This window comes from Aulostomus chinensis, chromosome 5 (genome assembly GCF_037954235.1).
Source record: "Aulostomus chinensis isolate RoL2024-O1b breed Wild chromosome 5, RoL_Achi_v1.0, whole genome shotgun sequence".
Classification (NCBI taxonomy): Eukaryota; Metazoa; Chordata; class Actinopteri; order Syngnathiformes; family Aulostomidae; genus Aulostomus; species Aulostomus chinensis.
Window position 1 is genome coordinate 15,665,626 of NC_141324.1, and position 26,442 is coordinate 15,692,067.

General features: G+C 45.1%; 3 protein-coding genes and 1 pseudogene across 3 annotated transcripts in view; 2 read left to right on the forward strand and 2 right to left on the reverse strand.

The window, feature by feature from the left end:
• Positions 1–10,560, forward strand: part of sema4e (semaphorin 4e) — a 10,681-nt gene extending 121 nt beyond the window's left edge. Inside the window, exons 1-15 of the mRNA XM_086203436.1 lie at positions 1–415; positions 2,264–2,561; positions 2,706–2,851; positions 4,287–4,349; positions 4,445–4,543; positions 4,914–5,013; positions 5,100–5,210; positions 5,337–5,488; positions 5,657–5,835; positions 5,943–6,099; positions 6,260–6,482; positions 7,020–7,135; positions 7,260–7,417; positions 7,501–7,553; positions 7,703–10,560. The exon at positions 1–415 is cut by the window's left edge and continues 121 nt beyond it. Coding sequence (XP_086059562.1) covers positions 2,393–2,561; positions 2,706–2,851; positions 4,287–4,349; positions 4,445–4,543; positions 4,914–5,013; positions 5,100–5,210; positions 5,337–5,488; positions 5,657–5,835; positions 5,943–6,099; positions 6,260–6,482; positions 7,020–7,135; positions 7,260–7,417; positions 7,501–7,553; positions 7,703–8,367 — 2,391 coding nt within the window. The 5' untranslated portion in view covers positions 1–415; positions 2,264–2,392 and the 3' untranslated portion in view covers positions 8,368–10,560. The remainder of the gene's footprint in view (positions 416–2,263; positions 2,562–2,705; positions 2,852–4,286; positions 4,350–4,444; positions 4,544–4,913; positions 5,014–5,099; positions 5,211–5,336; positions 5,489–5,656; positions 5,836–5,942; positions 6,100–6,259; positions 6,483–7,019; positions 7,136–7,259; positions 7,418–7,500; positions 7,554–7,702) is intronic.
• Positions 10,561–13,002: 2,442 nt separating this feature from the next.
• LOC147261430 (eukaryotic initiation factor 4A-I pseudogene) lies at positions 13,003–14,339 on the reverse strand (annotated as a pseudogene).
• Positions 14,340–14,913: 574 nt separating this feature from the next.
• Positions 14,914–16,412, forward strand: LOC147261431 (semaphorin-4E-like). Its single transcript, XM_086203441.1, has 5 exons — positions 14,914–14,985; positions 15,109–15,208; positions 15,295–15,405; positions 15,531–15,682; positions 15,851–16,412. Exons 1-5 carry the CDS (start codon positions 14,959–14,961, stop codon positions 15,992–15,994), a joined length of 534 nt encoding a protein of 177 aa, XP_086059567.1. The 5' UTR covers positions 14,914–14,958; the 3' UTR covers positions 15,995–16,412.
• A 994-nt stretch (positions 16,413–17,406) lies between these two features.
• On the reverse strand, positions 17,407–26,435 carry cactin. The gene is made up of 10 exons (XM_086203437.1): positions 25,465–26,435; positions 23,820–24,417; positions 23,637–23,732; positions 23,077–23,222; positions 22,825–22,987; positions 20,091–20,205; positions 19,781–19,973; positions 19,551–19,670; positions 18,244–18,620; positions 17,407–18,045 (listed from the first exon to the last, which is right to left on the reverse strand). Exons 1-10 carry the CDS (start codon positions 25,773–25,775, stop codon positions 17,555–17,557), a joined length of 2,610 nt encoding a protein of 869 aa, XP_086059563.1. The 5' UTR covers positions 25,776–26,435; the 3' UTR covers positions 17,407–17,554.
• Positions 26,436–26,442: the final 7 nt, after the last annotated feature.

Consider the following 26,442-nt stretch of genomic DNA (forward strand, 5'->3'; position numbering starts at 1 on the left):
TGCACCTTGCGCCTCCCCAAGGGTGGAGAGGGTAACAACCCGGACCCACTCAGACCCTCTTCACCGCGGGAGCGATGGAACTCCCTGCTCTCCGCCAGAAACACCCAGTAGAGGAAGAAGAGGAACGCTTTGCAGCGCTCTGAGGGAGGGACAACCGCTGGGTCTGCGAGGGGTCTCTGCTGCCGACTGCCTCAAGAACCTGCCGCGCTTCAACATTTAGTCCGACAAGAAACATCGAGCGAACCAAACTGTCACCTCTCGTGTACCTCAGGTTGTAGCGGAGTTCAAACTTCCCGTGCGTTTGTGAATATCACGAGTGTCTACTGTTGGTTCCTAGAGTTGTTAATTAATCTTAAGCAGGTGCTGGGACTGTTTTAATGGAAGCTTCCCCGTGTTTGGGCGTGTCGGTGCGCAGGTAAGTGATCTTGTTTCACCGTTGTTTGGTGACGGTTAACCAGCTTTACTGCTTTTGGCGCTTTTGGGGAAATTTGGACAAAATAATGTCGCGTGAACGACTTCTTACGACGTTGTTAAACGTTAAAACCAGTATCGCTCACTTCTGTGTTGGTTTGCGTTACGTATGCGATTTAAAACAGCAGCACTTCTGATCGACGTTAACGTCACTGGCGGGGTTTGTTCTTTTCTTGAGCGCGTGAACACGGAGGGCAAGGTGCGGCGCGGGCGCGCGCGCGCGCGATCTTGTAGGTGTGTGTTACTGTGTTCTGAGTGAATCCGGTTTTGGCCTCGGGGCCAAAATTGTGAAACATCTTATCGGGGCTACATTCTCTGACATACCTCGGCTCATCAGTAAACACAGCACACACACCTCTTGGGTACTCCAGCACACTCCCTCTCAGTCTGCTGGAGTAGAACCGCTGGACAAAAATCACTAGTTGTTCCATCAGAGCAGGACTTCGAGACTTTTTCCGTTGGGGGGCTAAAGGTCTAAATGGTGGCCTGTGGCTGAGACACAAATGCATCATGTCACAGTTCTTTTGCTGGCTTCTTTTTGGCCCCGTTACTTATTGATTTCTTGGTAACTTGGACTGAACTCCAAAGAGCCACTCAACCACCCGATCAAATTATGCAAAAATAGTTCATTATTAGGGATCCGCCTTCGTGTTTACTGTACGAAAGAAACAACAAACATTTATTTATATGTTTACAATGATTTTGTCATTTTTCATTGTTAGTGTATATATTCATGAGTCTATTTATTTTTATATTGAGTAAATCAGACTTTACGGTGGTCTTAATTTGGTCCCCAGGCCCAACTTTTGGGCAGAGGTACTTAAATGAGAAGTACTGCGAACCCAGAGTAGTTCTGTAAGTCTGGTAGACGAGGAAGAAGGAAATAGTAGTTGGTTTGCTGTTGTGCGTGTGTGCACTTGCCACATATTGAACACCGGAAGACATTTTTAAGCGTCTGAATGAGGACATTTTGGCTGGTCCTCATAACTTGGAGGGCCTGTTTGAAGTTCAAGACTTGGTTTTAGGGTTGGGATTAGGGAGGGAACAGGAAATGCATCTCGTCATTTAAGGTCCTCAAAAAGAGGTCTGTGTGTGTGTGTTCTTGTACTTGCTACATATTGAGGACTAGAGTTCATATCATACAGAGTGAGGACATTTTTGGAAAGTGAGGACATTTTAGCCGGTCCTCACATCTTCAAAGGGCCGTTTGAAGGTCAAGACTTGGTTTTAAGTTTGAGGTAAGAATCAGGTTCAGGTTAGGTCTAGGGTCACGGCTAGGGTCAGGCAGTCAGTAGAGATGGTAGGGTGAGGGGCTAGGGAATGTATTACGTCAATGAAAGTCCTCACAAAGATATAAATACAAGGATGTGGGTGAGCGAGAGAGAGAAACCGCCATCACAACAGTCTTGTTGCAAAAGCTTCTCTCTCATCTGCACCAGATTTTGGCTCTCTCTCTCTGTGTGAATCTCTCATTGTGTGCTTGTGTTTGGTGCTGCAGGAGCGCTGAGGTTGACATCCCTGCACCCTGCTGAATGCCTTTCATGGCCTTGCATTAACATCACTATGGCACTGACAGAATTACTGCCGCGCTGACTTTAGCTCGCTCACTCTGCTCTTTTTTGTCTTTGTTTCTTTTTGCTTTGTCTTTACCACATCTTAAATGTTTCTCTTCACTTCTCATTGCCTTTTTTTCCCTGTTTGGGCTTTTGCCATACATATTTTAAGTTTTTGTCTGTCAGGTCTCCCGTCTGGTGCATTGATTGTGATACCCATACAACCTTGTCTCTTTCAGCCCTCCTTGGCTTTGTCTCTTGAGTCTGCGCTATCCATCTCACCATGGACGTCCTACTGAGCGAGGCCAGTAAAAGGGCCTGTGCTCCTCAGTCAGCAGAGACGTCATCGCGGCATAGATGTTGCCTGTATGACTGACCCTCACAGAAGTAAGAAAGCTGCTATTCCTCTTAACTGGAACAAAGGAGCCATGCATCCGCTGCTGTCCCTCAGTGTTTTTTGGCTGCTGCCCTTGGCTTTGATGCTGGAAGAAGACTCACCACTGGGCTGCGTCCCCCGCAGATCTGTGCCCTATCACAGTGAGTGCTGCTGTCTGCCTTGTGTAACGTTGGCTTGCAGTTTGACAGCCCATCCTGGCTCAGCTTTTACGTTTTGACAGACTCATTGAGAATTTTGTTGATCAGAGGCAGTTGCTGAGCTAATCCCTTATTTGTTGTCTCTAGGGGACAATGCTAACCTGTTTCATGAGGAGGGTGTGTTCAACTACAGCACCGTGCTTCTGAGAGAGGACCTGGGCGTGCTGGTTCTGGGTGCCAGAGAGGCCGTGTATGCTCTTGACCTCTTCGACATCTCCAAGAAACTGGCCTCTGTAAGAACACCTTTGTTATCAATGCAGTTGAAGCCGGTTCTACTTTGGAGCGCTGCCAGCTGATTGTTTGGAATCTCATAATCAAAGGGCTTATAACCTTGGAGGATGAACTAGGATTGGTTCGCCTTAGCGGGTTGTACGCTGCCACGTTCACACTGGATGTGGTCTCACCAGGTGTGAGAGAGGAACATGTAAAATAGACCAGTTCCCTTTTTTTCCCTTTTTAAATGTGAAGCATGCATGGCCCTTTTGCACACACAAATGGGTCAGAAAGCGCTTGTATTTGTTTAAGGTGGCTATCAGTATACAGGAAACGACTGGCTGACTTGTTTGTTTCAAATGGAGCACCAAATGATAGAAAATGACCTCGACTGAATTGATGAAGGCCAGCAGTCAGAGCTGGTTGCACTAAATTGCTGCTGATAAAGAGATTGAAAGTCTTTGAGGGATTTTTGTAAAAATACAGTCGCCTCACTCGGTTACCAGCGCAGTGAGGAGAGAATCAAACTGACAACAGTCAGGAAGTGGATATCTGCACCAGTTACTATGCAACATGCGCTTGACATTCAAATATTACTCCGGTTTTTGCCCCCACTCTGAAAATGACATTCTTCCTGTTATGCTGTCTACATGGCTTAAGAAAGTTCACATTCTACTTGTAATCCTGGTTACATGCAGCTTTTTTTTTTTTTTTTACACCAAGTGCAGTTTACCTGAACAAGGACACCTTTGCTGCATCCTACACTTAGCACCGCCCACAGTGATTATGATTGGCTTACGGAAATGCCAACAAGCCAGGGTATTTTCTATTTTACCACTGCAGAATACATGAGGTTGAGAGCCAGACATCTCTCATGTGCTGGCACAGCGCAACAGAGGGACGTCTGGCTGCGCGAGGCAACAATGCCTCGGACCACAAACAGGCGAGACGTTGTGTGTAACAAGGTCCCAGAGTGCTGCGAAAACCTCCGATTGACACACACATTCCAAATATATTATGTGTCCAGAGTATACTCTGAAAACCTGCCTGATATAAGGATAGCCTGTCTGAATTGGAAAACGCAAGATTTGTAAAAAAAGAAAAAAAAAGGTGAAGTTCTTATGCCATCATAACGTTATGCCCCTTGCAAAGTTTTAAAAAAGCTGAAGTTCCTTTTCCAACCTTTGTGTTGGGTCCAAAAATTGAACAGTCAATACCCTAAAAAAAAAAAAAAAGAAGGTACATTTCACCAAAAATAAACTACGCTTGCATTTCACCATCAGTGTAATCATGGCTTAAGTGGTACAGAGGTTGAGTGAGAAAAGGAGCTTTTGTGTGACTGGACACATACAATCAGTAACCTAAGTAACATTTACCGACCCAAATGATCCTGATGCATCAGAAACCCCCGGTGGGTAAATTGTTTCTGCTTTTTTTTTTTTTTTTTTTTTTCAGGTGAAATGGGAAGTGACGAAACAGCAAAAAGACGAGTGTCAAAACAAAGGAAAAGATCTTGAGGTGAGAGAGTTTATGTGATGTTTAGTTTCCTTTATGCTGTCTAAAAATTGATAGTATACTGAGTCGATATATATTTTTTTTAAATGCATTTTCAGACAGAGTGCAAGAATTATATCAGGATCCTGCATAAGATGGAGGATAACCGGATGTACGTGTGTGGAACCAATGCTTTTGATCCTGAGTGTGATTACATGGTGAGACATAGTCGGAGCTCCCCTGCCTCCCATTGGTGATGTGGTCCTCTTCCAGCATGGCAGATGTGTTGAAGTTTTTTGAACTCTGATTTATTCTTGTGGTGTTTAATAGCTCTCATCTAGGTTTGTCCAAAACAGACAGTGCCGGTATAGACATCTAAACCCTTTTGCGGCTAAGCACCACAATAAAATGGTGGATAAACACTTGCCATGGTGTGACCATTGCTTTGGCTGGTCACATGACCTCCCCAAAGCAGAGGCACATGAAATCTAACTTCTAACTTCTCCTTTGCGGGACGCCAGTGGCCACTTCATTTCTACGTATGTTGCATCAGCTGATGACAGCTTATTCCAGAATGTGTTTGTGCAGTCATATGCAGATGGAAAGCTGACCCTTGAGAAGAAAGCAGAGGATGGGAAAGGGAAGTGTCCGTTCGATCCTTTCCAAAGATATGCCTCCATCATGGTTGGTGAGTCACATGGCAGTAAGAAGTTGTGGGCGAAGCCTGTCACGGCAAAGCGCCTCTGTCTTCACCTGCGTCTGCTGTCTCTCCAGAGAATGACCTGTATGCAGCCACTTCAATGAACTTCCTGGGCTCTGAACCTGTCCTGATGCGCAGCTCCCCTGTCTCCGTACGCACAGAGTTCAAAAGCTCCTGGCTTCATGGTAAGATGTGATTTTTTTGCAATGCCTGGACTATAAATGGGCTAAAATAAGTGTTTATCTACCCTTAAACTGTTTGACCTCGTGACTTGCTCAGTAGCTGATGCTTATTTTCTCTCTCTCCACCAGAGCCTAACTTTGTTTCCATGGCTCAGATGCCAGAAAGTGACAAAAGTGACGAGGGAGATGATGACAAGGTTTACCTGTTCTTCAGTGAGACCGCTGTAGAGTGTGACTGCTACAACAAACTTGTTGTTTCCCGCGTGGCCCGTGTTTGCAAGGTGAAAACAATCGTGCATTTCTTTGTGTCCCCTCAACCCAACAGTTACCTAAGTAACACTTCCTCAGTTGCACTTGCTCGACCCTTTCCGCTGCTTGATTGTACATCCCGTTTGAATTCAGGTTTTTCCCCTTGCCTGTGTGGCATTATGAGGTCTTTGTCCCCACAGGGAGACCTTGGAGGTCGGAGGACCTTGCAGAAAAAGTGGACATCCTTCCTGAAAGCTAGGTTGGACTGTCCAGTGCTTGAGTCCCAGCTGCCATACGTTATTCAGAACACTTACCGCTGGTGTGACCCCCAGCAGCACTGGAAGAAGTGTTTGTTCTACGCCATCTTCACACCACAGTCGTATGTTGAAAGATAAACATGTTTCAGTTTCCTAAAAAGGAATATTTATTCTGCATTCACTGCTGTGTGTGTGTGTGTGTGTGTGTGTGTGTGTGTGTGGGGTTCAGGGACACGTCAGACCTGTCTGCAGTGTGTGCGTACCGTGTGTCTGACATCAGCAAAGTTTTTGCAGAAGGGAAATACAAGACCCCAGTCCCTGTAGAAACCTCTTTTGTTAAGTGGGTGATGTACAGCGGAGATGTCCCTGTTCCTCGGCCTGGAGCGGTGAGTCTGCCTTTAACTCAGTGTTTTAATGTGTGTGTTCATGTGTAAGTAAAGCGAAATCCCTAAAGGCAACTTTTTTTTTTACGAGCGAGCCAGCAGGATGCTGATTCCTTTTGTACTCCTCTTCCTTTTCTCTTTCCTTCCCCTTTTCCCTCACCAGTGTATAGACAATGTGGCTCGTAAAGAGGGCATAACTCAGACTCTGGACCTCCCAGACCGGACCCTTCAGTTTATTAAAGATAAGCCCCTCATGGACCAGGCCATCCAGCCAATAGGACAGAAACCTGTGCTGGTGCGCAGGGGAGCATCATTCACATGCATTATAGTCAACGAGGTCCAGGCTGCAGATGGCGAGAAGCACCATGTGATGTTCATTGGCACAGGTGTGTATCAGGGTTGATGCAGGTAGGTTGGTGGACCCAAATGCAAAGACTCAGTAGCAATAGGCAGGAATGAGAGAAGGGACTACTTCTATCGTTAAAAAAACTATCAGGCTTGATGGCAACAAACAGGAAAGTGAAAAGCTGTCAAAGGTCAATGGAGGATCTACCAAAGACTGAAAAACTGAACCAGAACTTACAAGAAATAAGTGAGAAAACACAACGAATGAGCTGATTGGATTGGGCAGACAAAGAATGATTGATAAACAAGACACCAGTGAGCATTTACACAAGGAGGGACACAATGATGGGAATATGAAGCAAAACAAGACGGAGGAGATTAGTGTAAACACGGGAACAGGAAAACACAAAAACGTAGAGTCCATAACTGGAAATCTGTATAGTTCAGAAAGGGTTGTATCTGCGCTTGTTTGTGCTCACTTTATTAATTTCCCTGGACTATGTAGGGAATTCTGTTTTCAACTCCATGTCAGGCCATAGTGTCAGCCTGTTAATATAATATGTTTTGTATTCCTAAAGAGGAAGGCACCATTCTTAAAGCTGTGAACTATGATGGAGAAATGTTCATCATTGAGGAAGTTCAACTCTTCAAGTCCCCAGAGCCGATCAAGAGTCTGAAGTTTTCCAATGTCACGGTAACACAAAGCTCTATAACAGCCAAATTGTGCAGTTCATTACTTGTTACATTGTTCATTGTATTTGATGTTCTTCACATCCATGGCTGTGTTTGTGTGTGTGTGATGGATCCGGTGTGGACAGGGTCAACTCTATGCTGGCTCGGACTCTGGAGCAGTCCAGGTACCGGTGGCAACCTGCGCGAGATCCTTATCCTGTATGGATTGTGTTCTAGCCAGGGACCCGTACTGTGGCTGGGACAAGGTTGCTGGGGAATGTACAGCCCTTTCTAGTTCACAAAGGTGGGTGTCTGTCCTAACATGTAGATCAACTTGACTGGTAAGGTAATCAAAACCAAATGTATTCATTTTGTCCACTTCTTTAGAGGTCTAATCCAAAGTGTGAAAGATGGAAATGGATCTCTGTGCCCAAAAGCTGGTGAGTCAGTCCACACTGTCACCTACAGTTACACATCTATGTCTCAGAGTTGAAACTGAACTGCTCACTCTTGCATGGTACCCCTTAAACTTACCAAATAATTCTCAGTTGTAGGTTGGACATTTGACTCACCTCTGTACTTTTTTCAGACCCTGTGAAAATTGTGAAGCAGTCCATCTGGTCAGGTGGGAACCTGAAGCTTCTCTGCCCTTCACCTTCCAACTTGGCACAGACCAGCTGGGAGCGTGACGATCGCCCTCTGACCTCTTCAGTTCGCCATCAGCTTCTTCAAGACGGTCTGCTAATCCTCAACGCCTCTGTCTCTGACACTGGTCGGTACCGCTGCCTGTCTGTGGAGCTCTCCAAAGTTGATGAGTACACAACCACTGTTGCTGAGTATCAGGTCAGCGTAGCCCCAGCAGGTTCTGGCAGGGGTGGTCAGATATCTGTTCCCCAGCCTCAAAGGGAAGGCCCTTCTTTGGTTGGACTACAGGCTGTAGTTGGGCTGCTTGTGGTTAGTCTTCTGGCCCTTTTGGCATGGAACTTTTACAAAGGCCACCTACCTCTACCCTGGAACTGCAGGAACAAAACAAGGGAACAGTCCCATGTGCCGGAGGGACTCAACTCAACTGTGACCCCTCAAGATGCGTTGCGTCCACCATTGGAAGAGGACAAGCCGCTTGTTTCTGGAACTAACAATGGCAAGAGCAATAACAACCTCACTGATGGCGAGGTGGGATTCAGCGCTGCAGAGGGGGATAATGCCGCTCCAACCGTTACCCTACCATCTCTGCAGTATATTGATGATGAGTGAGACATTTGAAAATGCCCTGGACATTACCAAACACAAGGTGGGAATGTCCAAAAACATGCCTCTTCAGAGTGGAAATCTAAATTAATGGAACGCTCGCAGTCAGGAGAGTATTCAAAGGGCCTGAAAGTGCTTTATTTTTGTTACGTATAATCAGACTTGGACACTGGATTGTCTTTTTACTTTTACCATGGTGGTATGGGCATTGAGTGTTTTGAGTGAAAAACTTGAATGCCATGATCGTAGGCCCTGTTTCCACCTGGTATGACAGTTTTTTCTCAATTGCTAAGAAACATTTCATGAAACCTTGCACTTCCCTGGTGTAGGATTGGCGGTCGTAAAACTTCCGACACCCTGAGGAAAAGAACTCTCGCAGAACAACTCTGTTGGGTTCAGGAAAGCAGAGTACGGTGGATTGCGTCTAACCAGGAGAAAAGTGCTTAAGGTTTTCCAGAGGGGTGACCAATTCAATAACTGGGGTTCAGGGCACTGAGAATTCGGTTCAACAGAGTTTAGTGTTTTAGCAGTTGAAGAAGACCGTAAGATACGTTGTGATCAATCCGATCACACGTGGACAGTGAATGAATGAGTTCATGCTTGGCTCGAAAATCCGTCTCCACACTGATCTCACTTCCCCACTCGCCACGCAACTCAACAGCTGCGTTACTTCCCGGTTGTACTAATTTTGCTATCGTGACACTTACCAAGAGAGCAAGCGCTGTAGCTAACCATCAGTCAGAAACTACTGCTCAGTGGCAGGCTGTGGACAAACCAAACCGCCCGTGATGTTGTACACACTTGTCATACCTCCTGTGGGCTTTTCCAATAATCAGATGGGACAATGCTCCCGTGCTGTTCCACATACAGGTGTGTATTTTTGCCTAAATAAAGGGCATCAGCTGATGTGGTGGTCCTTCAGTGTGGCCCACACTGCTAATAGAATGCAGACACGAGGCCCAGACAACCTCTGAATGTGTCATGAGTTTGTTCACACCTGCAGTTCTGTCCACCTGTGATCGGACCTTTATCAGACCAGGTCTGAACAGGATCGCAAATCCAATCCAGATCTTTTAAATGTGTAATTGAATGGAATGTACACAAAGTTGAGCATCTTAATTTCTAACGATTAGCCAAAAAAATGTTTGTTCTATTGAATAGTATCAATGGCCTGTACTACAAGGCAACCCCGACCATTGACCAATCAAATGTCTTGGAAGAAGAGGGCATGCGTCTTCGTTCCTGGAGCTCTCAGTTCTCCTGGAGTCTGGAGTTGCGATGTAGTCAGATTTACTGATGTAATGATCAGCCACAATATTTCAGCAGTACTTTACCATGATGGTATTACCTGCAACAATTTGGCTTTTAGCTCATATTAGGGATTTATGTTCCTCATAATTATTCTTAAGTGATGTGGCTTCTCCATGTTTTAAATTGGTCATCTGGTATCAGTACTACCAGTCGAAGTGGCTAGACTGGGGGAAAAAAACCCTGACCTGACATCAGTTCTGGGTATGCTGAGTTTGTTTTGTATTACAGGCCTCAGGGTTTTTTAGTTTTCAGTATGATTTCACATGTCAAGAATGGAAATAACAATGTGTATGTCACCTGAAGTTGTGAATCTTATTTGTACTTTGGTATGTGATTGTCAGTTTTTGAAAATACAGTCTTGACTTGGACAAACGTTCAGTTTCAGAAAAATTTCTCCAGTTATGTGCACATGTTCATGGACCTCTGCCTCGGGTATGAATTGTTTTAACTCGTCAGTTGTCAGAGGTACTTAAGTTTATGACCAATCAACTGCAGCTCAACTGTACTTGATGTTTAGCAATAATAGGCACGTGTTCACATTCTGACATGCTGAACCACCAAAGAGAAGGTGGAAGGTCATAATGCAGACTCAAGAAAAACATGCTGGCATTGCACTTGTGAGCAAATTTGCATGCTGTCGTGAGCATGTAGCTCAAGTAGTCGCACAACTTCAGAGAGCGGCGTCTCTTGAGTATGACATCGTGTGTCTTGTTCATATTTTTTCCTCAAACAGTAAAACCATCTACCAGTGGCAGCAGATTAACAAAAGCGTGTCTGATGGTGATCTTGAACAGTACAACAGAGAACACTGACTGTACAGCCTTATTGTCATTAAAGCCTAAGATAACAAAGAGTAACAACAAAGATGACAAAGGAACGTGTTGGTCACTGCATTTGAAAAACTCCCTAAAAAATAAAATATACCAACAATGAGCACTGCATGGCGCTGTTATACAAGCACTAACTTCTTGAACGCGAGCTACTGGTTTCAGCTCCCAACCAGTGAGGAAATAAAAGCAGAAAAGGTGAGTTCTGACTATGTGGGACCCACCTGCTCTCGCGTCTCTCCTCCTGGAGGGGTGAAGTCACGACACGACTGTCCGGCAGTGTTGGCCATTTTCTTCAGATCCTCTTTTGGCCGCCCCTCAGCAACACCAAAACCCTAATTTAACAACAAATGAAAAGCTCTTTTGAGAAGCTTCTACTCTGCAGGTAAAAGTCTGGTACCTAACAGCAGCTTAATGCTGGCTGAGTAACGGCTCCGAAACCATGAGTGTTGTTCCTCAGGATTATTTCAGCTGTCTGATGACAGAAACGTAACCTGGAAATTACTGACTCGCTACATTTACTTGTGCTAAAAGACTCTATTGTGGACAAAAGAAAAAACAAACCCTCATCAGCATCGGCATCAGTGAGTCAAAGACCACAGAGACATGAATGTTCGCACAACTGTTTCTAATGTGAGAGTCATTCACTTGCATCCTGTTTTTTAACTTTACAACTAAACAGATTTTTTTTTTTTTTTTTTTTTTACGGATTTGACCTTTGCTTTCGCTTCTGACGGGAAACACTTGCAAACACAAACATTTCCACAATCGCTCAAGAGATCCACTAAATACTTAAAAAGTATTCTCTGGAAAGAAAAACTTCATCTCAGTACTTAAAAGGCAGGAGAAGCCCCACAATGTGACCATGCAAACAATTTACATCTCCACAACAGTGAGGCCTGAGATGTGGAGGAGTACGTCGCTCTGGACAGCAGCGTCTGACAAATGAAATTCTAGAATTGTAACATTGTCTGAAATGGTGTGAAAGGGTTTAATTTGACCGCCACTCAGTTTAAGAACAGCACTACTGGTCCAAAGTTTGAAACAACCTTGGTTCCCCAATTTAATCTGATATTTAAAAAAAAAAAAAAAAAAAAAAAAATCTAGACTTTTAAAGGAAACACATATTTGCTTCATGGTAGTGAATGGTAAGTGTTAGCATACCTCTAACAAAAGTCATCAAATGTGCTTTTCTCCAAAACCGTCTTAGCCTGTATTAATCTAACTCAGGTTGTGCTTTTTTTTTTAAAGTACAAGTCAGGATTTGGACTCAGACAGGTAGTCAGAACTTGTCTGCCTGGGAGTTGGGATTCTTGACAACCTAAAACTTAAGCTGACATAGAAAACTTTTCTACAATTCATGGCTGGGTTCATGAGACAGGATGAGGAGGTTTCATTCTGAATAAACCAGGATTTATTTCTTCGATGACTTGAAAGAGGCGCTAACACTTACCACTGACTCCCATTCATTGCGCTAAGCTACAGTAACAGGCAGTCAGCTGGAAAAGGTTACATGTCTTCTTGTCCGGCTCTGGAGAAGATAGTAATAAGGCGTACGTCCCCACCCCCAACCCTCCACCCCCCCCCCCACCCCCCAAAAAAGGTGTGTTCTTTAAGCAAATTCAATTCCAGTGAACAGCACGAGGTAAGTCTTAAAGTTCTGGATTTAAAAATCAAAGTTAACATTATAACAACTGGAATGAAGAGCTTTTTCAGCAAAACCGAGGCAAACGGCGCTTTAACCGCTGATTCAAACATTCCCCTCAGGTGTCCCAACTTTCGTGGCGGCTCAGAAGCCATCTGTCTGTATAAAAGTAGTGCCGGGACGGACTACACCCAGCGAAACATTATTTTGATAACATTTCACTGCAGGAAGTCGTATATTGCATCGTCATGGCCAGAAAAGGGCCATTAACAAAGGAAGACAGACGGACCAGTGTAACACTTTGGAGTCTTGGAGCTGCAGGTTTGACAGGTCGAGTGGCAGCCAGGAAGATGTTGACAAAATGACTGAATCTGAAAAAAAACGAAAAAAAATGACTCACCAAACCAGGTGATGTACATGAATTCATAATGTAGGAGTTTTTGAGCTGTGGTCTCCATGTCGTTCTGCTTGAATCAGATCACCAATCTCTCATCTCAGTTTGAAACTTTGATCAGGAAATGATCCATCAAAATGAAAGAACGCCGTGGTCACTCAGCACTATGAATACGTCATAGCGCAGCCGGTACTGCAGTACAACTGAAGAGTATGTAAAGGAGGAGCTCCGTGATGCTTGGCTCCTTCAGCGATGTGAGGTCTGTACTCAACAACTGTTCTGAAGAGCATTGCTCAGGAATCCCACCAACTCACTCTGGGGACAGGTTTTACCAGAGCAGCCCCACCCATCATCTTCACATTTGTTAATTGATTTTCTTCTTTTTTTTTTTTGTTGGATATATACAATACAGCAGAGCAAAGGGCAGTCACTTCAACATCATCAGCTTTGACCAAAGACAGAGATACATTTGTATATTTTATTTAAGGACATGAACAAACATTAAAACATTTTTTTTTACAACTGAAAATGTGGCTCTAGAGAAGATCGGCCACGTCCAGGGGCATCTCCTCGATTCTGGTGCTGTAGAATCTCTCGTAGTTGTTCAGGGTGTGCTTGTCTCTGTCCGTCACCAAGGTGATGGCAACACCTTTTCTGCCAAATCGCCCGCTTCGTCCGATCCTGTGGAGATAGCTTCGAACATTGGTTGGCTGGTCGTAGTTGATAACCAGCGAAACCTGCTGGACGTCAATCCCTCTTGCCAGCACGTCCGTCGTGATCAAGACTCTGCTGGACCCGGAGCGGAACTCTCTCATGATAATCTCTCTCTCACGCTGATCCATCTCAGCATGCAGTGCTGACACGGTGAACTGCCGGGCAGTTAACTCTCTGGTTAACCAGTCCACTCTCCTTCGGGTGCTCATGAAAATGATGGCTTGACTAATAGTCATCGTCTTATATAAATCGCATAGTGCTTCCAGCTTCCACTCTTCCTTTCCAGTGTTAATGAAGAACTGGCCGATGCCCTCAAGGGTCAGCTCCTCATTCTTGACCAGGATCTTCACCGGGTTCCGCATGAAATTCCTGGTGACCTCCAGAACATCTGGTGGCATGGTAGCCGACAGGAGGATGACCTGAACGGCGCTTGGCAGAATCTGGAACAGCTGGTATATTTGCTGTTTAAAGCCTCTTGTCAGCATTTCGTCTGCCTCATCCAGGACCAGAACCCTGACATAGCGGGCGCAGAGGTGCTTGTGTTCCAGCATATCAAGCACGCGGCCGGGGGTTCCAATGACCACATGAGGGGGTTCGGCTCTCAGCTTCTGGGCCTCCCGACGAACGTTGGTCCCTCCAATGCAGGTGTGACAGGTGGCTCCCATGTAGTCGCCCAGGGCCAGCACCTCTCTCTGGATCTGCTGAGCCAGTTCTCTTGTGGGGGCAAGAACCACAGCCTGAGTGCCCCTCAGTCTGGTGTCGATCTGCTGAAGAACAGATATGGCGAACGTGGCCGTCTTCCCAGTGCCGGACTGGGACTGGGCAATCACATCGTAACCCTGAACACAAGGGATTATTGCTCTCCTCTGAATGGCCGTAGGCATCTCCAGCCCGTAGCTGTAAATGCCGCGGAGGAGATCCCGACGCAGGTTCATCCTCTCAAAACTGTCCACCGTGTGGTTCCAGTTGCTCTCATGAATCTCCTCTGGGCGACGGTGTCGCTGGTGATTCTTGGCATGCATTGCTATCCACTTGAGATGAGCTGTTGTTGTTTTGAAGCACCGAGGTTGAGAAGTACTGATGAAGATGCTGAGTTTTCTTTTACATAAATCTCAGAATCAAGTTCCTGCAATGTGTCATAAGGTGATGACAGAGATCAAACCATGGGATCACGTCCTGCAGCACGCAGGGATGTCACACTTCCCATTTAAATCACACACTGATCTCTGACTTTGCTCCCAAAGTTCTCTCTTTGATTTGACTTCAATCTCTGACACCCTGATGATGTCACCGAGCAGAGATGGGATAGCGGTTGCTAGGGGTGCCGCTACCGCTGGGTTGAGATTCACTCCGGAGCAGATCGAAAAGGCGGCATTCATTCAAAGTTATCGCAGGCTGTGTGTGCAAATGTTTCTGCACATTGGTAGCATTTGCTCCCTTTGATGAAATATCTACTTTGCAAGTGAAAGAAAGTCATCGTTTCTCGTGGAATGTAACTTAACTTTGGAGCATTTGTGCTGCTTCAGCGCAACATTTCCCTCTGGCTGCACTGGTGAATGAACACAAGTTGCGTAGCTTGCGTAAGCAACGCAACGGGCGTGGGGACGTCATTCGTGCCGAAGTGATTCCGTGATGAAATTTGAATATTTAGTCTCTAAATGGAAAGCATTTTCAGACTGAATGCAAGAATTGCTTCAGGAAGGCGCATGAAGATGGAAGATACCAGGATGTTTGTGAGTGGAACCAATGTTTTTAATACTAAATGTGACGACATGCTGAGACAAATACAGAGCTCATGATCTCTACTTCATTTCACATCAGCTGATGACAGCTTATTCCAGGATGTGTTTGTGCAGTCATATGCAGATGGAAAGCTGACCCTTGAGAAGAAAGCAGAGGATGGGAAAGGGAAGTGTCCGTTCGATCCTTTCCAAAGATATGCCTCCATCATGGTTGGTGAGTCACATGGCAGTAAGAAGTTGTGGGCGAAGCCTGTCACGGCAAAGCGCCTCTGTCTTCACCTGCGTCTGCTGTCTCTCCAGAGAATGACCTGTATGCAGCCACTTCAATGAACTTCCTGGGCTCTGAACCTGTCCTGATGCGCAGCTCCCCTGTCTCCGTACGCACAGAGTTCAAAAGCTCCTGGCTTCATGGTAAGATGTGATTTTCTGCAATGCCTGGACTATAAATGGGCTAAAATAAGTGTTTATCTACCCTTAAACTGTTTGACCTCGTGACTTGCTCAGTAGCTGATGCTTATTTTCTCTCTCTCCACCAGAGCCTAACTTTGTTTCCATGGCTCAGATGCCAGAAAGTGACAAAAGTGACGAGGGAGATGATGACAAGGTTTACCTGTTCTTCAGTGAGACCGCTGTAGAGTGTGACTGCTACAACAAACTTGTTGTTTCCCGCGTGGCCCGTGTTTGCAAGGTGAAAACAATCGTGCATTTCTTTGTGTCCCCTCAACCCAACAGTTACCTAAGTAACACTTCCTCAGTTGCACTTGCTCGACCCTTTCCGCTGCTTGATTGTACATCCCGTTTGAATTCAGGTTTTTCCCCTTGCCTGTGTGGCATTATGAGGTCTTTGTCCCCACAGGGAGACCTTGGAGGTCGGAGGACCTTGCAGAAAAAGTGGACATCCTTCCTGAAAGCTAGGTTGGACTGTCCAGTGCTTGAGTCCCAGCTGCCATACGTTATTCAGAACACTTCAGTGTTTGTTCTACGCAGTCGTATGTGCTAAAGTAACCTTGTTTGAGTGTAAAAGGGAATGTTTCTTCCTCTGCAGTCACTAAGTAAGTATCAGGTCAGCGTAGCCCCAGCAGGTTCTGGCAGGGGTGGTCAGGCTATGGGGGAACGCCTCTCTGTTGTCTGGCTGCTTTTGGTTTCATTTCTGGCCCTTTTTGTCTGGAACTTGTACAAAAGCCACGTACCTCTACACTGGAACCGCAGGAACAAGCAAACAGTCCCACTCAAATTTTATGTGCCAAGATGAAGGGATGGGACTCCTTTCTGCAGTGAGACACAGCTTTGTCCTACCATCTCTGCAGGACAGTGATGAGCTAGAAATGCCTGGATAAAATTGTGCTCATGGTGGGGATGCACAAGAACTTATCTCCATCCATCCATTTTCTGCCACTTATCCTGATTAAGGTTTGCGGGGGGGCTGGAGCCTATCCCAGTGGCTTTTGGGTGAGAGGCGGGGTTCACCCTGGACAGGTCGCCAGTCCATCTCAGGACCAACACATAGAGACAGACAACCATTCACACTCACAGTCACACCTACGGTCAATTTAGAGTATCAATCAGCCTCGTCCTCTCTTGATGTCTTTGGACTGTGGGAGGAAGCTGGAGTACCAGAGAGAACCCACACAGGGACAGGGAGAACATGGAGACTCACACAGAAAGATCCTGTGATGGAGCCAGGACTTGAACCTGGAACCTTCTTGCTGAGAGGCGACAGTGCTGACCACTGCACCACCGTGCCGCCCTAAGAACTTATCTTTTAATCTTAAATCTAATTTATTAAGCATCCACAACAAGAGTATTCCTAAAGCTTTTTTTTCTGACGTGGAATTTTTACGGTCTTCTTTTACCACACCAGTTTTAAATAAATACATCCCAGTTTAACATACCACAAAGGGGGTTTTGCAGATACACTCAGGTTTAACCCTGGATTTTCAGCCATCATGGTAACTTAGTGGACACCTAGCATGCTTGTTTTGGGTTTACCATGGTCAGGAGGAAGTACTGACTCGTTTGCACTCTTGTGTGTAACTCTTCCAACTTTTCAAAATAAAATCAAGAGCAACCTTGAGATTATCCATTCACGGTCTCCTATCCGTGCATGAATTGTAATAACTGGTCAATTACGTTGATTACTTTGGTTTATGACCAAACTGAAAAACTCTAATACTTTGTAACAAGCTCTAATTAGCCAACACTTGCAGGCAAATCCAGCACAGACGAGATGTAGAATCATAGAATCGACGTAGCTCTGCTGCAGTTTTCTTGTGGCTAAGTTAGCATGCTGTTGTGAGCCTTTAGCTTAGGTAAAGCTTCAGAGTGGCTAGTTTGACTTCCAATTGATAGTCTTGCTCACATTGTGTTCCCAAAAACAGAAAACTCAACCAGAGGAAGCATGGCAATTATCAAAAAGCAGGAACAAATTTTAATAATTAATTTTCAAATCAAATTTTTTAATAAAAGAACATTAACAATACATCATAGTACATCGACTGAACAGCCAAGTTATGGTTAAAACTCAGTGACTAGCATCTTGATCCATCTTGCCATGCGGCCTTTATCTCCGGTAGCGGTACCTCTTGAAGTGGAACCACAGCTGGAAGATCCCATTGGCGAACTGGCAGCGGAAGCCATGTCGGTGCGAGTACTCCCACTCCCTGTTCACTATCTTGAATGCAATGTCCTCATACGGAGGGCCGGCGTGGAATCTCAAAATTCCAAAGTCCTTATTGTCAGGACTGGGCTCCAGGAAGTACTGTGGGGTGGAGCGTTTGTCAATTAGATCTGGGTAGAAGATGTTGAACTTGTAACCCTGGACGATTTTGGGTGGAGGGTTATCGAAGTCGTAATGTGTCTGATTGTATTTGTTCCACTCAAAGCCGGTGTGGACCCTGTTGAAGAAGCGAGGTTTCCTGGGCCGGTATTTGTCTGCCCACAGGTACATCTTCCCTGTGACCGGAATCTCCACGCTGAACTGGGCCTCATCGTTGCCCATGCCCTCTTTGGCACGGCGTACAAAGGCGTCCTCTGCACTCTCGTTGGCATCACCTGACAGAGACAATGTGAAAACAAAAAAAACATTCAAAAACATTCGGTACAACGTCAAGCTGCATCATGCACTTGTTGCATAAAACTGAAATATAGTTTGTGCTTGAGTTTGTTTCGACTAAGAATGTAGCGGTTGAAATATTTATGAGTGGTTTACATTTCGTGTGTGTGTGTGTGTGTGTGTATGCGCTCACATACCAGTGACCTGCAGCTGTCTGCGAGCTAACTGCAGCCTGTGTGTGTCCTCCTCTGGGGTGATTGTATGCGTGTCCAGCGGCAGTTCAGAGGAGGTGAGCAGCGAGGGACTGTAACGCCCCGAATTGTACTCGGCCTGGCTCTGCTGGATCAGATCCTCCTCCGTCAGCACGGCCTCCACCACCTCACCCTTCTCTTCTTCATCCTCCTTGTCACCCTGTTCTCCTCCACCCTCATCCCGGTTTGCTGCCGCAGATGTGGACGGGCCCGGCTCGTCACCAACTTCTTCAGGTCCTCTGGTGTCGTTTCTGGCGGTGGAAGACGATGATTGGCTGAGTTCCTCTGCTGTGCCATCTCTCGCTTGCTCGCCCACTCTGTCCCTGGAGGTGAAAGAATATCAGTCGGTGTTGGAACAGCGGTGTTGTTGTTACCTACACTCGCCACCTTGAGTTGCAGTATGTAACTACATCTTTCACCGGAGCCCTTCAACAGTCTGTACACAGCCTCTTTAAGATGGTAACCTTTATTAGACCTTACCATTTTATATAAAATGCATGAAAATGATTGGGGGGGGGGGGGGGGACTGCTCCACTATTGAAACAGTGGCTGGGCTCATCCGTGGGGAAGTGACAAACGATGTAGTACCTCTGTCTTAAGTTTTGCCTCTGACTGAACTGCCTGATAGCTAGAAATCACACACCAGTGTTGCTTTGCCCAGCTTTTTTTTTTTTTTAATTTTACATCAACAGTGATTTATAATTGTGTAAATACTGAGGTTTCCCTCAGAACAGTGTTGTGGGTTCTCTGTACAGCAGGCTGATGTCGTGTGAGGGAGCGGCGGTGCACACCAGCTACCGTGAAGAGGACACTCCCTCCAGCATCCAAGAGTCATTATCCCAAGCTTGCAATCAGGTCGCTGCTGCGACATGCATCGACTAGTAAAGCAACATTCTGCCCCCCGGGAAACTGAGCAGTGAGTGTGTGTGTGTGTGTGTGTGTGTGTGTGTGTGTTCAGTGTGAAGTATAAACTGCTAAGCTTGTTCTGATCACCTACAAGTTTGCGAGTGAAAGCTGCTTGGACCTGCCGCTGTCAACGGGCCAAAGAGTATTTCAGTGAGAAGCTCCCGGCTGCATCTTCTGTGTGGTTGTTTACCGTCCAGAACCAGAGGGAGTTCAGAAGATCTCACCAGCCAGTCAACTCACAGTCACTGGCATCAGTGAGCCCAAACAACTTCACAAACTAACTTCAAGTTCCAGCATAGAGAGAAGGGCTGGACTGGCTTCCTCTTTAATGATTCAGAAGAACTTACTCATCGTCACTCTTTGGCTCCTCCTTGATGATGGGGAACAAAGGTTCACTTTCCACTCCTTGTTCCTGTTTCAGCTTGAAAAGCTTCTGACGCAACACATCCTGGTGTCGCTCTCTCAACCTGCAACATAAACTCACGTAAACATGAATGTTTTCTCTTGTAGGAGTTTATTTTGTACTTAAAAAAAAAAACTACTCTCACAATTCTTCCTGCTATTCTCACAATCATACCTGGCTCTTGCCATGTAGACCCGGACTTGTTGCAGCAGACTCTCCCAGTAACCGATGTCGAGGTTGGATCCTCCAGCACGGATCTTGGTCTCGATGTTCAGGTGCAGAGCCTGCAACTGGCTGTACGTCTTCCCTTTGAACACCGTCTGGACGTCAGTGCTCACAGCAGTGTTGATGCCTTCACGACGATCACCTGAAGATTCAAGAGAGGAAACCGGTGTTTGATTTCAACATTCAAGTTCAAACAAAAACAGGAATTTGTGAGATGAGTGCACATGAAACGAGACGGCGGGAGGATGGAAAGCAGCACCTGGTCCCTTCCCAGAGGCCTCCAGCTTTCTCAGCTTGCTGATCTCATCCTCAGTGATGGTAGTCATGTCTCTCCAGAAGTCCACATTCTTGCCTTGCTCCAACTCCATATACACCTGCCGGTGCAATAAAGCATTGAATGTACCAGGTTCGGTTCGTCAAGTCACAAGCACAACGGGTCAGAGCAACCGTGAACAGTGACCTTAGTGTCAACCTGTAAGTCAGCGTAGATTTTTAATGTGTATAAAAGTCCTGTATCACTATGATTAAGTGTCTGTACAGTTCTAATGCCACAACTGGTAAGCCTGAGCCGCATCGGTTACAGCTAATGTACTCTTGATACCGTCTAAATATTGGGATTTGGCACCCTCTGGTGGTAAAGCAGTGGAAGGCTATGTGGCAGACACCAATCTGTTGAGAGCGCTACATTGTAGGGGTGCACCAGACCTGATCTTTCCCAGCCTGGAGACCGATCTGATACAGGATTCTGAGGTCATTCATTACTTAGACAGCTGCTACAACTTTTACCTGATGATGCAACCTCCTCAATAATTGAATATTGATTCCTAAATAGGATGGCGTTGGCAAACAAGACAACTGAGCAGCAGGTTTGTAGTGCTGATACGGTACTTCTCAAACCTACATCTGGGCTGGTTTGCTGCCAGCAGCAGAAGCTCAGCAGTTACCTAAATGTCAACGTACTAAAACATTTCTTGGCTACGATGTTGCACCAGTTTCACACTGGTAACTTCTCTCACAATATCACTGATAAGAGAGCCAAGAGGATGATGAGGTATTTTTGTTCGCCAACCCAGAAGTTAGCATCGCTGTGGGTTCCCTCAACCAAAAGCAAACAGGATTTTTCCAAAGCATCTTTGATCACTGTCACAAATTAGCGACGTGGCAACAAAAGTTGATGAGACTTGCTCTTTTTGCTCAGTAGGACGATGGCAAAAGAAGAAGATTCTAAAATGCATTTCTTAGCAGTTCAACGCCAACGTTGCGCTATGAACCAAGTGTGAAGATGTCTATTTTCCTATGAAGCTACATTTTAGCAACCCCACTTTTTTTTTCTTTTTTAAAGACACAAATGCCTCAGAATATACAAGTGTGTTATTCTATTGCACAAAGAAAACGTCTGAGTATCTTGTGCTGATGGGAACCACCGACCGTCCCCCTGAGATGAGGGAGACGGACGTTAAACATTGCTAACTTCCTTCCAGGTTTTTAGGACCCATAATCATTACAGCAGCTTCAATGTCATGTTTTTGATTTTGTGAAACAAAACTAAATAAATAAATGTATGGATATAAATTACATATACACCCACATACATACATATATATGTGTAAGTATGTGTGTGTGTGTGTGTGTGTATATATATATATATAATATATATAATATATATAATATATATATATAATATATATATATATATAATATATATATATATATAATATATATATATATATATATAATATATATATATAATATATATAATATATATATAATATATATATATAATATATATATATATATATATATATATATATATATATATATATATATATATATATATATATATATATATATATACGTAATTAACTGTGGGTTAACTGGGTTGTCTGTGGTATGTCAAAGCCATTTCCTGAAACATCCATCCATTTTCCTTGATTTATCCTGTTAAGGGTCGTGGGGGGGCTGGAGCCTATCCCAGCAGCCTTCAGGTGAGAGGCGGGGTTCACCCTGGACAGGTCACCAGTCCATCCCAGGACCAACACATAGAGACAGACAACCATTCACACTCACAGTCACACCTACGGTCAATTTAGAGTATCAATCAGCCTCGTCCCCTCTTGATGTCTTTGGACTGTGGGAGGAAGCTGGAGTACCAGAGAGAACCCACACAGGTACAGGGAGAGGCGACAGTGCTAACCACTGCACCACTGTCCCGCCCTCAATCAGCCCCATTGTTTCTGAGACCTGAACCAGGTATTTAAGTCCCTATTGTACTGATGTCAGTATGTGATCGCACCATCAATATCCTCAGGGTTCCTCCACATATTCATCCAGACAAAAAACAAGTAATATGACATTAGTAATGGTGGTGCAGTGGTCAGCACTGTGGCCTCACAGCAAGAAGGTTCCAGGTTCAAGTCCCGGCTCCATCACAGGATCTTTCTGTGTGAGTCTCCATGTTCTCCCTGTTCCTGTGTGGGTTCTCTCTGGTACTCCAGCTTCCTCCCACAGTCCAAAGACATCAAGAGGGGACGAGGCTGATTGATACTCTAAATTGACCGTAGGTGTGACTGTGAGTGTGAATGGTTGTCTGTCTCTATGTGTTGGTCCTGAGATGGACTGGTGACCTGTCCAGGGTGAACCCTGCCTCTCACCTGAAGGCTGCTGGGATAGGCTCCAGCCCCCCCCCGCAAACCTTAATCAGGATTAGCGGAAGAAAATGGATGGATGACATTAGTAATATTATGAAAACATTCACCTACTAACTAATAGTTAAATTGATGTAAGCTGAAAACGATTACAGAACAAAACATGCAGGTGGTCCTATGACATGTCAGTCTATAGATGTCAGTTTTGGTGTAAAGTGAGCTCATGTATACAGACAGGAGTTTCAGTAGCTGCTACATTCATGGTGCACAGAGCTGACAGTCCTCCAACGTCCCATGGAGATGACTCTACCGTAAAGATGACCTTTGAACTCAAATGTAGCTACGCACCTTGATGTCCTCCAGCAGGTCATCCATGTCGGTGACCGTCAGCCCATTGAGGAAGGTGTAGGGTTCGTGCATCTCAACAGCCAGATCATCATCCTCTGCACTAATGTACTTCGCCAAAAGGTCAATAGGCTTTGCACGGCCGTCGCGGATTCTAATCTTGGACCTAGACGTACGGGTAGTGAGAAAGTGCAGATTAAGTTGAGGGACTGCTTCAACATCTACTGCAAACGTACTTCGTTGAGATGCACAAACCGCAGTTTGGCCTGATGCAGATGGAAGTTGTCTTCCTGCTCGGCCCAGGTCTTAAAATGCTCCGCCTCTTTCTCTCGCTGCAGCATCTCCAGCTCCGTCTCTCTCATGGCCTTCTCTCGCTCACGCTCCAAGCGCAGCTGTTTCACCTACATCAACACACAGGTGGTGCACTTGAGCGTGACGCTTCCAGTGTCCAAGATGACAGAGGGGACTCTGGATAGCTTTGATGTTGTCTGCGTGCGTGTGTGTATGTGGTGATTACATTTGCCAAACATCAGAGATGACAGACAGAACTGCTGAGATCAGAGTCAGAGATTATGAGCGATGCTTTGTGTAAAAAAAAAAAACCTCATGGCTTGTAAAACAAAACTACTCCATAAGATAAAGGGGAGGGGCGTATAGCAATGTCAGGGATCAAAGTCAGAGATTAAAGTCAGAGCCCAAAGATCAAAGTGAAAACACTCGGACCAAGTATTGTTCATAGTTTCAAGTCAAGATTAGCCAAAGAGGTTGTGTGACTTCGGTCACCCAGCATCTGAGACCTGTTCCACAGTTTCTACCTTCTGCAGCTCTCTACGGTTCTCCTCCTGGATGCGTTTGTTCCTTTCTTTAAGATCCTTCTCCCCAAGGTGCCCAATGCCTTTCTTATCCAACGCCTAAGAACATACAAACAAAGGTCATACAATATAAAGAAGCTGGTTTGTAACATGGAATTCTCAAAACCTTCTCAGCCTTGAATTCACCTTTTGCCACTTGAATGTTCCGAGTAAGTTGTTGTCACCAAACGGGTTGTCTGCGTTGGTGTATCCCATATACTCCTCACTCCAGCCCATCTTTTCTCTCCTTTTCTTTTCCTTTGCTTCTTTCTTCGCCAACCTCCTGGCTCTCTTCTCTTCTGGTGTTTCCAAAGCTTTCATCATCTCCTTCTGTTTTTTTCGGTCCTCCTTCTCTTTGACTGCCTGGCCCTCCTGATCAGACCCTGAGCTTTCAGAAGATTCCAGAGAACTGGAACGCTGCCTCCCTCTTTCTCTGCTTCTTTCGCTCCTCCCATGACCTCTGTCTCCACCCCTCTTCCTACGCTCCAGGCTTTTGTCTCGCTCTGCTTTCCTCTCTCTGCTGTTGCTCTTCTGCCTCTCTCTATCTCTGTCCCGCTCCCTCCTCTGTCTGTCTCTGATAGGACTCCCTCTTTCGGGACCTCTTCGTCTTCTTTCTCTTTCGATACTTCCATCTCGGGAGTCTGAAGAGGATGGGGACCTTCCCTTTCTCCTGTCTCGAGACGTTGCTCTCCGGCTCTCAGTTTCCTTTCTCCTCCCTCTCCCTTTAGGATGATCTGAATCAGAACTGACAAAGAAAAAGTGGTGAGACCATATTTGCTATCTGGTGGGGAACCATCTTCTGTTGCCTGTAGCATATTTTAAATGAGAAAAACAGCACAATGCAAAACAAAGGTTCCGAAGCATTATTTTCCCTTTAACTGAAATGATTTTGACATAAGCCTCTAACCCTGCAGCAAAAGGTGGAAAAATGGTAATCTCACTTTCAGAGCTTTCAGAGGTTAGGATGTATCAGAAACTGCTCATAAGAGGTCTGGATGGCTGCTTGCAGGTCCTTGTGTTAACACACATGGGTGTGACACCTTAAGTGGAATTTAGTGACTGTGGTCACCGGAGGTTTGGGTATTCCCTGGTGTCACATCAAACATAAACTTATAGAGCAAGTAAAAACCCAGAGTAAAAAAACCTGACTTGCAACCGCTTTCCGCTTTTGCCTGCAAAACACAGAATCACAAAGATGGAGGGAGAAAACTCTGCCATTGCAACTTCTCTAGTCTTTATCAGGGTCATAGTCAACAGCGGCGAAGACTAGAAAAGTGCAAAGTATTGGTCCAAGTAAACATGTTGCTATGTGAAAGAAAGGTTTTCTAAGTCTTTACTAATTCTTCTGCGTGCCTTGGCTTGTTCTTTGAAGGTGACTTGCATTTTTAAACATGTATAACACTTTATAGTTTGTGCCGCTTGATTGGAAAAGTTGCAAAAAAATGTTATCAATAAAAGGGGTCAAAAATGATCAAATATGAGTAAATACCTTTTATTTTTTGTGATAATTCGAAATGAAATACATAAATGTATTGAATGCAGAAACTTAATTATAATGTGATACATTCTGTTAGTTTGGTCACCACTTTTCGAAAGTAACAAACAACCAACCTGAGCGCTTAAAAACTGAACAAGACTGAGTTTGCTTAGTTTTTGTTTGTTTTGGTCATTTTAACACCGGATGAAGGCCAGGGGGGGGAATTAGTCTAGTTGTGAGAGAACTACCATTACATGCAACTTACACGTTACATTCAAACCAGCTAACTTGGCACCAGGAACCAGCAGCATTTACCTGGACGATCGTCCCCTAGACTTGCTCCTGGGACGGTGCAGTCTTCGCCTCCTGTCGCTGTCTGACCCGCTAGGGGAGCCCGGACAGTTCCTGTGTTGGGGCCGACGACGGCCTGGCGGTGAACCACTGCTGTCTCTGTCTCTGCTGCCGGACCGTCCGCGGCCCCGGGCGCCTCGTTTACTATCCGCGGAGCGACTACGCTTTGTCCTCCCGTCCGGAGAACGCGATCTGTTCACTTTGGACCTGTTTCGGCGGTCCCGGCTACGAGTTCTGGACTTGGAGCGGGAGCGACGACGTGATTTCGAACCCATCACGAATTTGCAGGGTCCAGATGGGTTTCCAGTCGCGTAAATACGAGGTATTACAATATTACCGTTTGGTTATTTTTTTACGTTAGAAAGTTTAGTTATACAGTTATAATTTTATAAAATATAAAAATACATACATACAATAAATTCAAAAGGAAAAGGAAGTAAAAATACATGAAATTGCTCTTCTTTCGACATTTAATCCCTTAGGCAGCAGAAAGGGCAGCCCTACTGGTCTTTCCGCAACTTTGGCGCAATTTATTAACGTCTCAAGTAGGCTACAGCTTGAATAGCGTTAGATAAATAAGTAGAAATAAACAACCTTTATTAAACTATAGCACACTTGACATACAAAAACAAAACTATTGATATCTGAGATGTGTTATTTTGCTCAAATAGCCTGCGAGTGAATGTAGGTCAGACCAGTTTTTCAGAAACACAAACAACACTTACATTACCGTGACGTCATGACACTAGCGAATGTAGTTCTCATAATCCACTCGTAAATAAAATCGTAGAAGAATACTTTTTATAATTCACACATTTTCTATTGGTTACATCGTATTTCATACAGCCAAATATTTCTGGAAAGAGTTGTGTGTGTTATTGACTGATTTCAGGGGGGCATCAATATTTACTCATGACCATTGAACTACAAATCCCATACAAC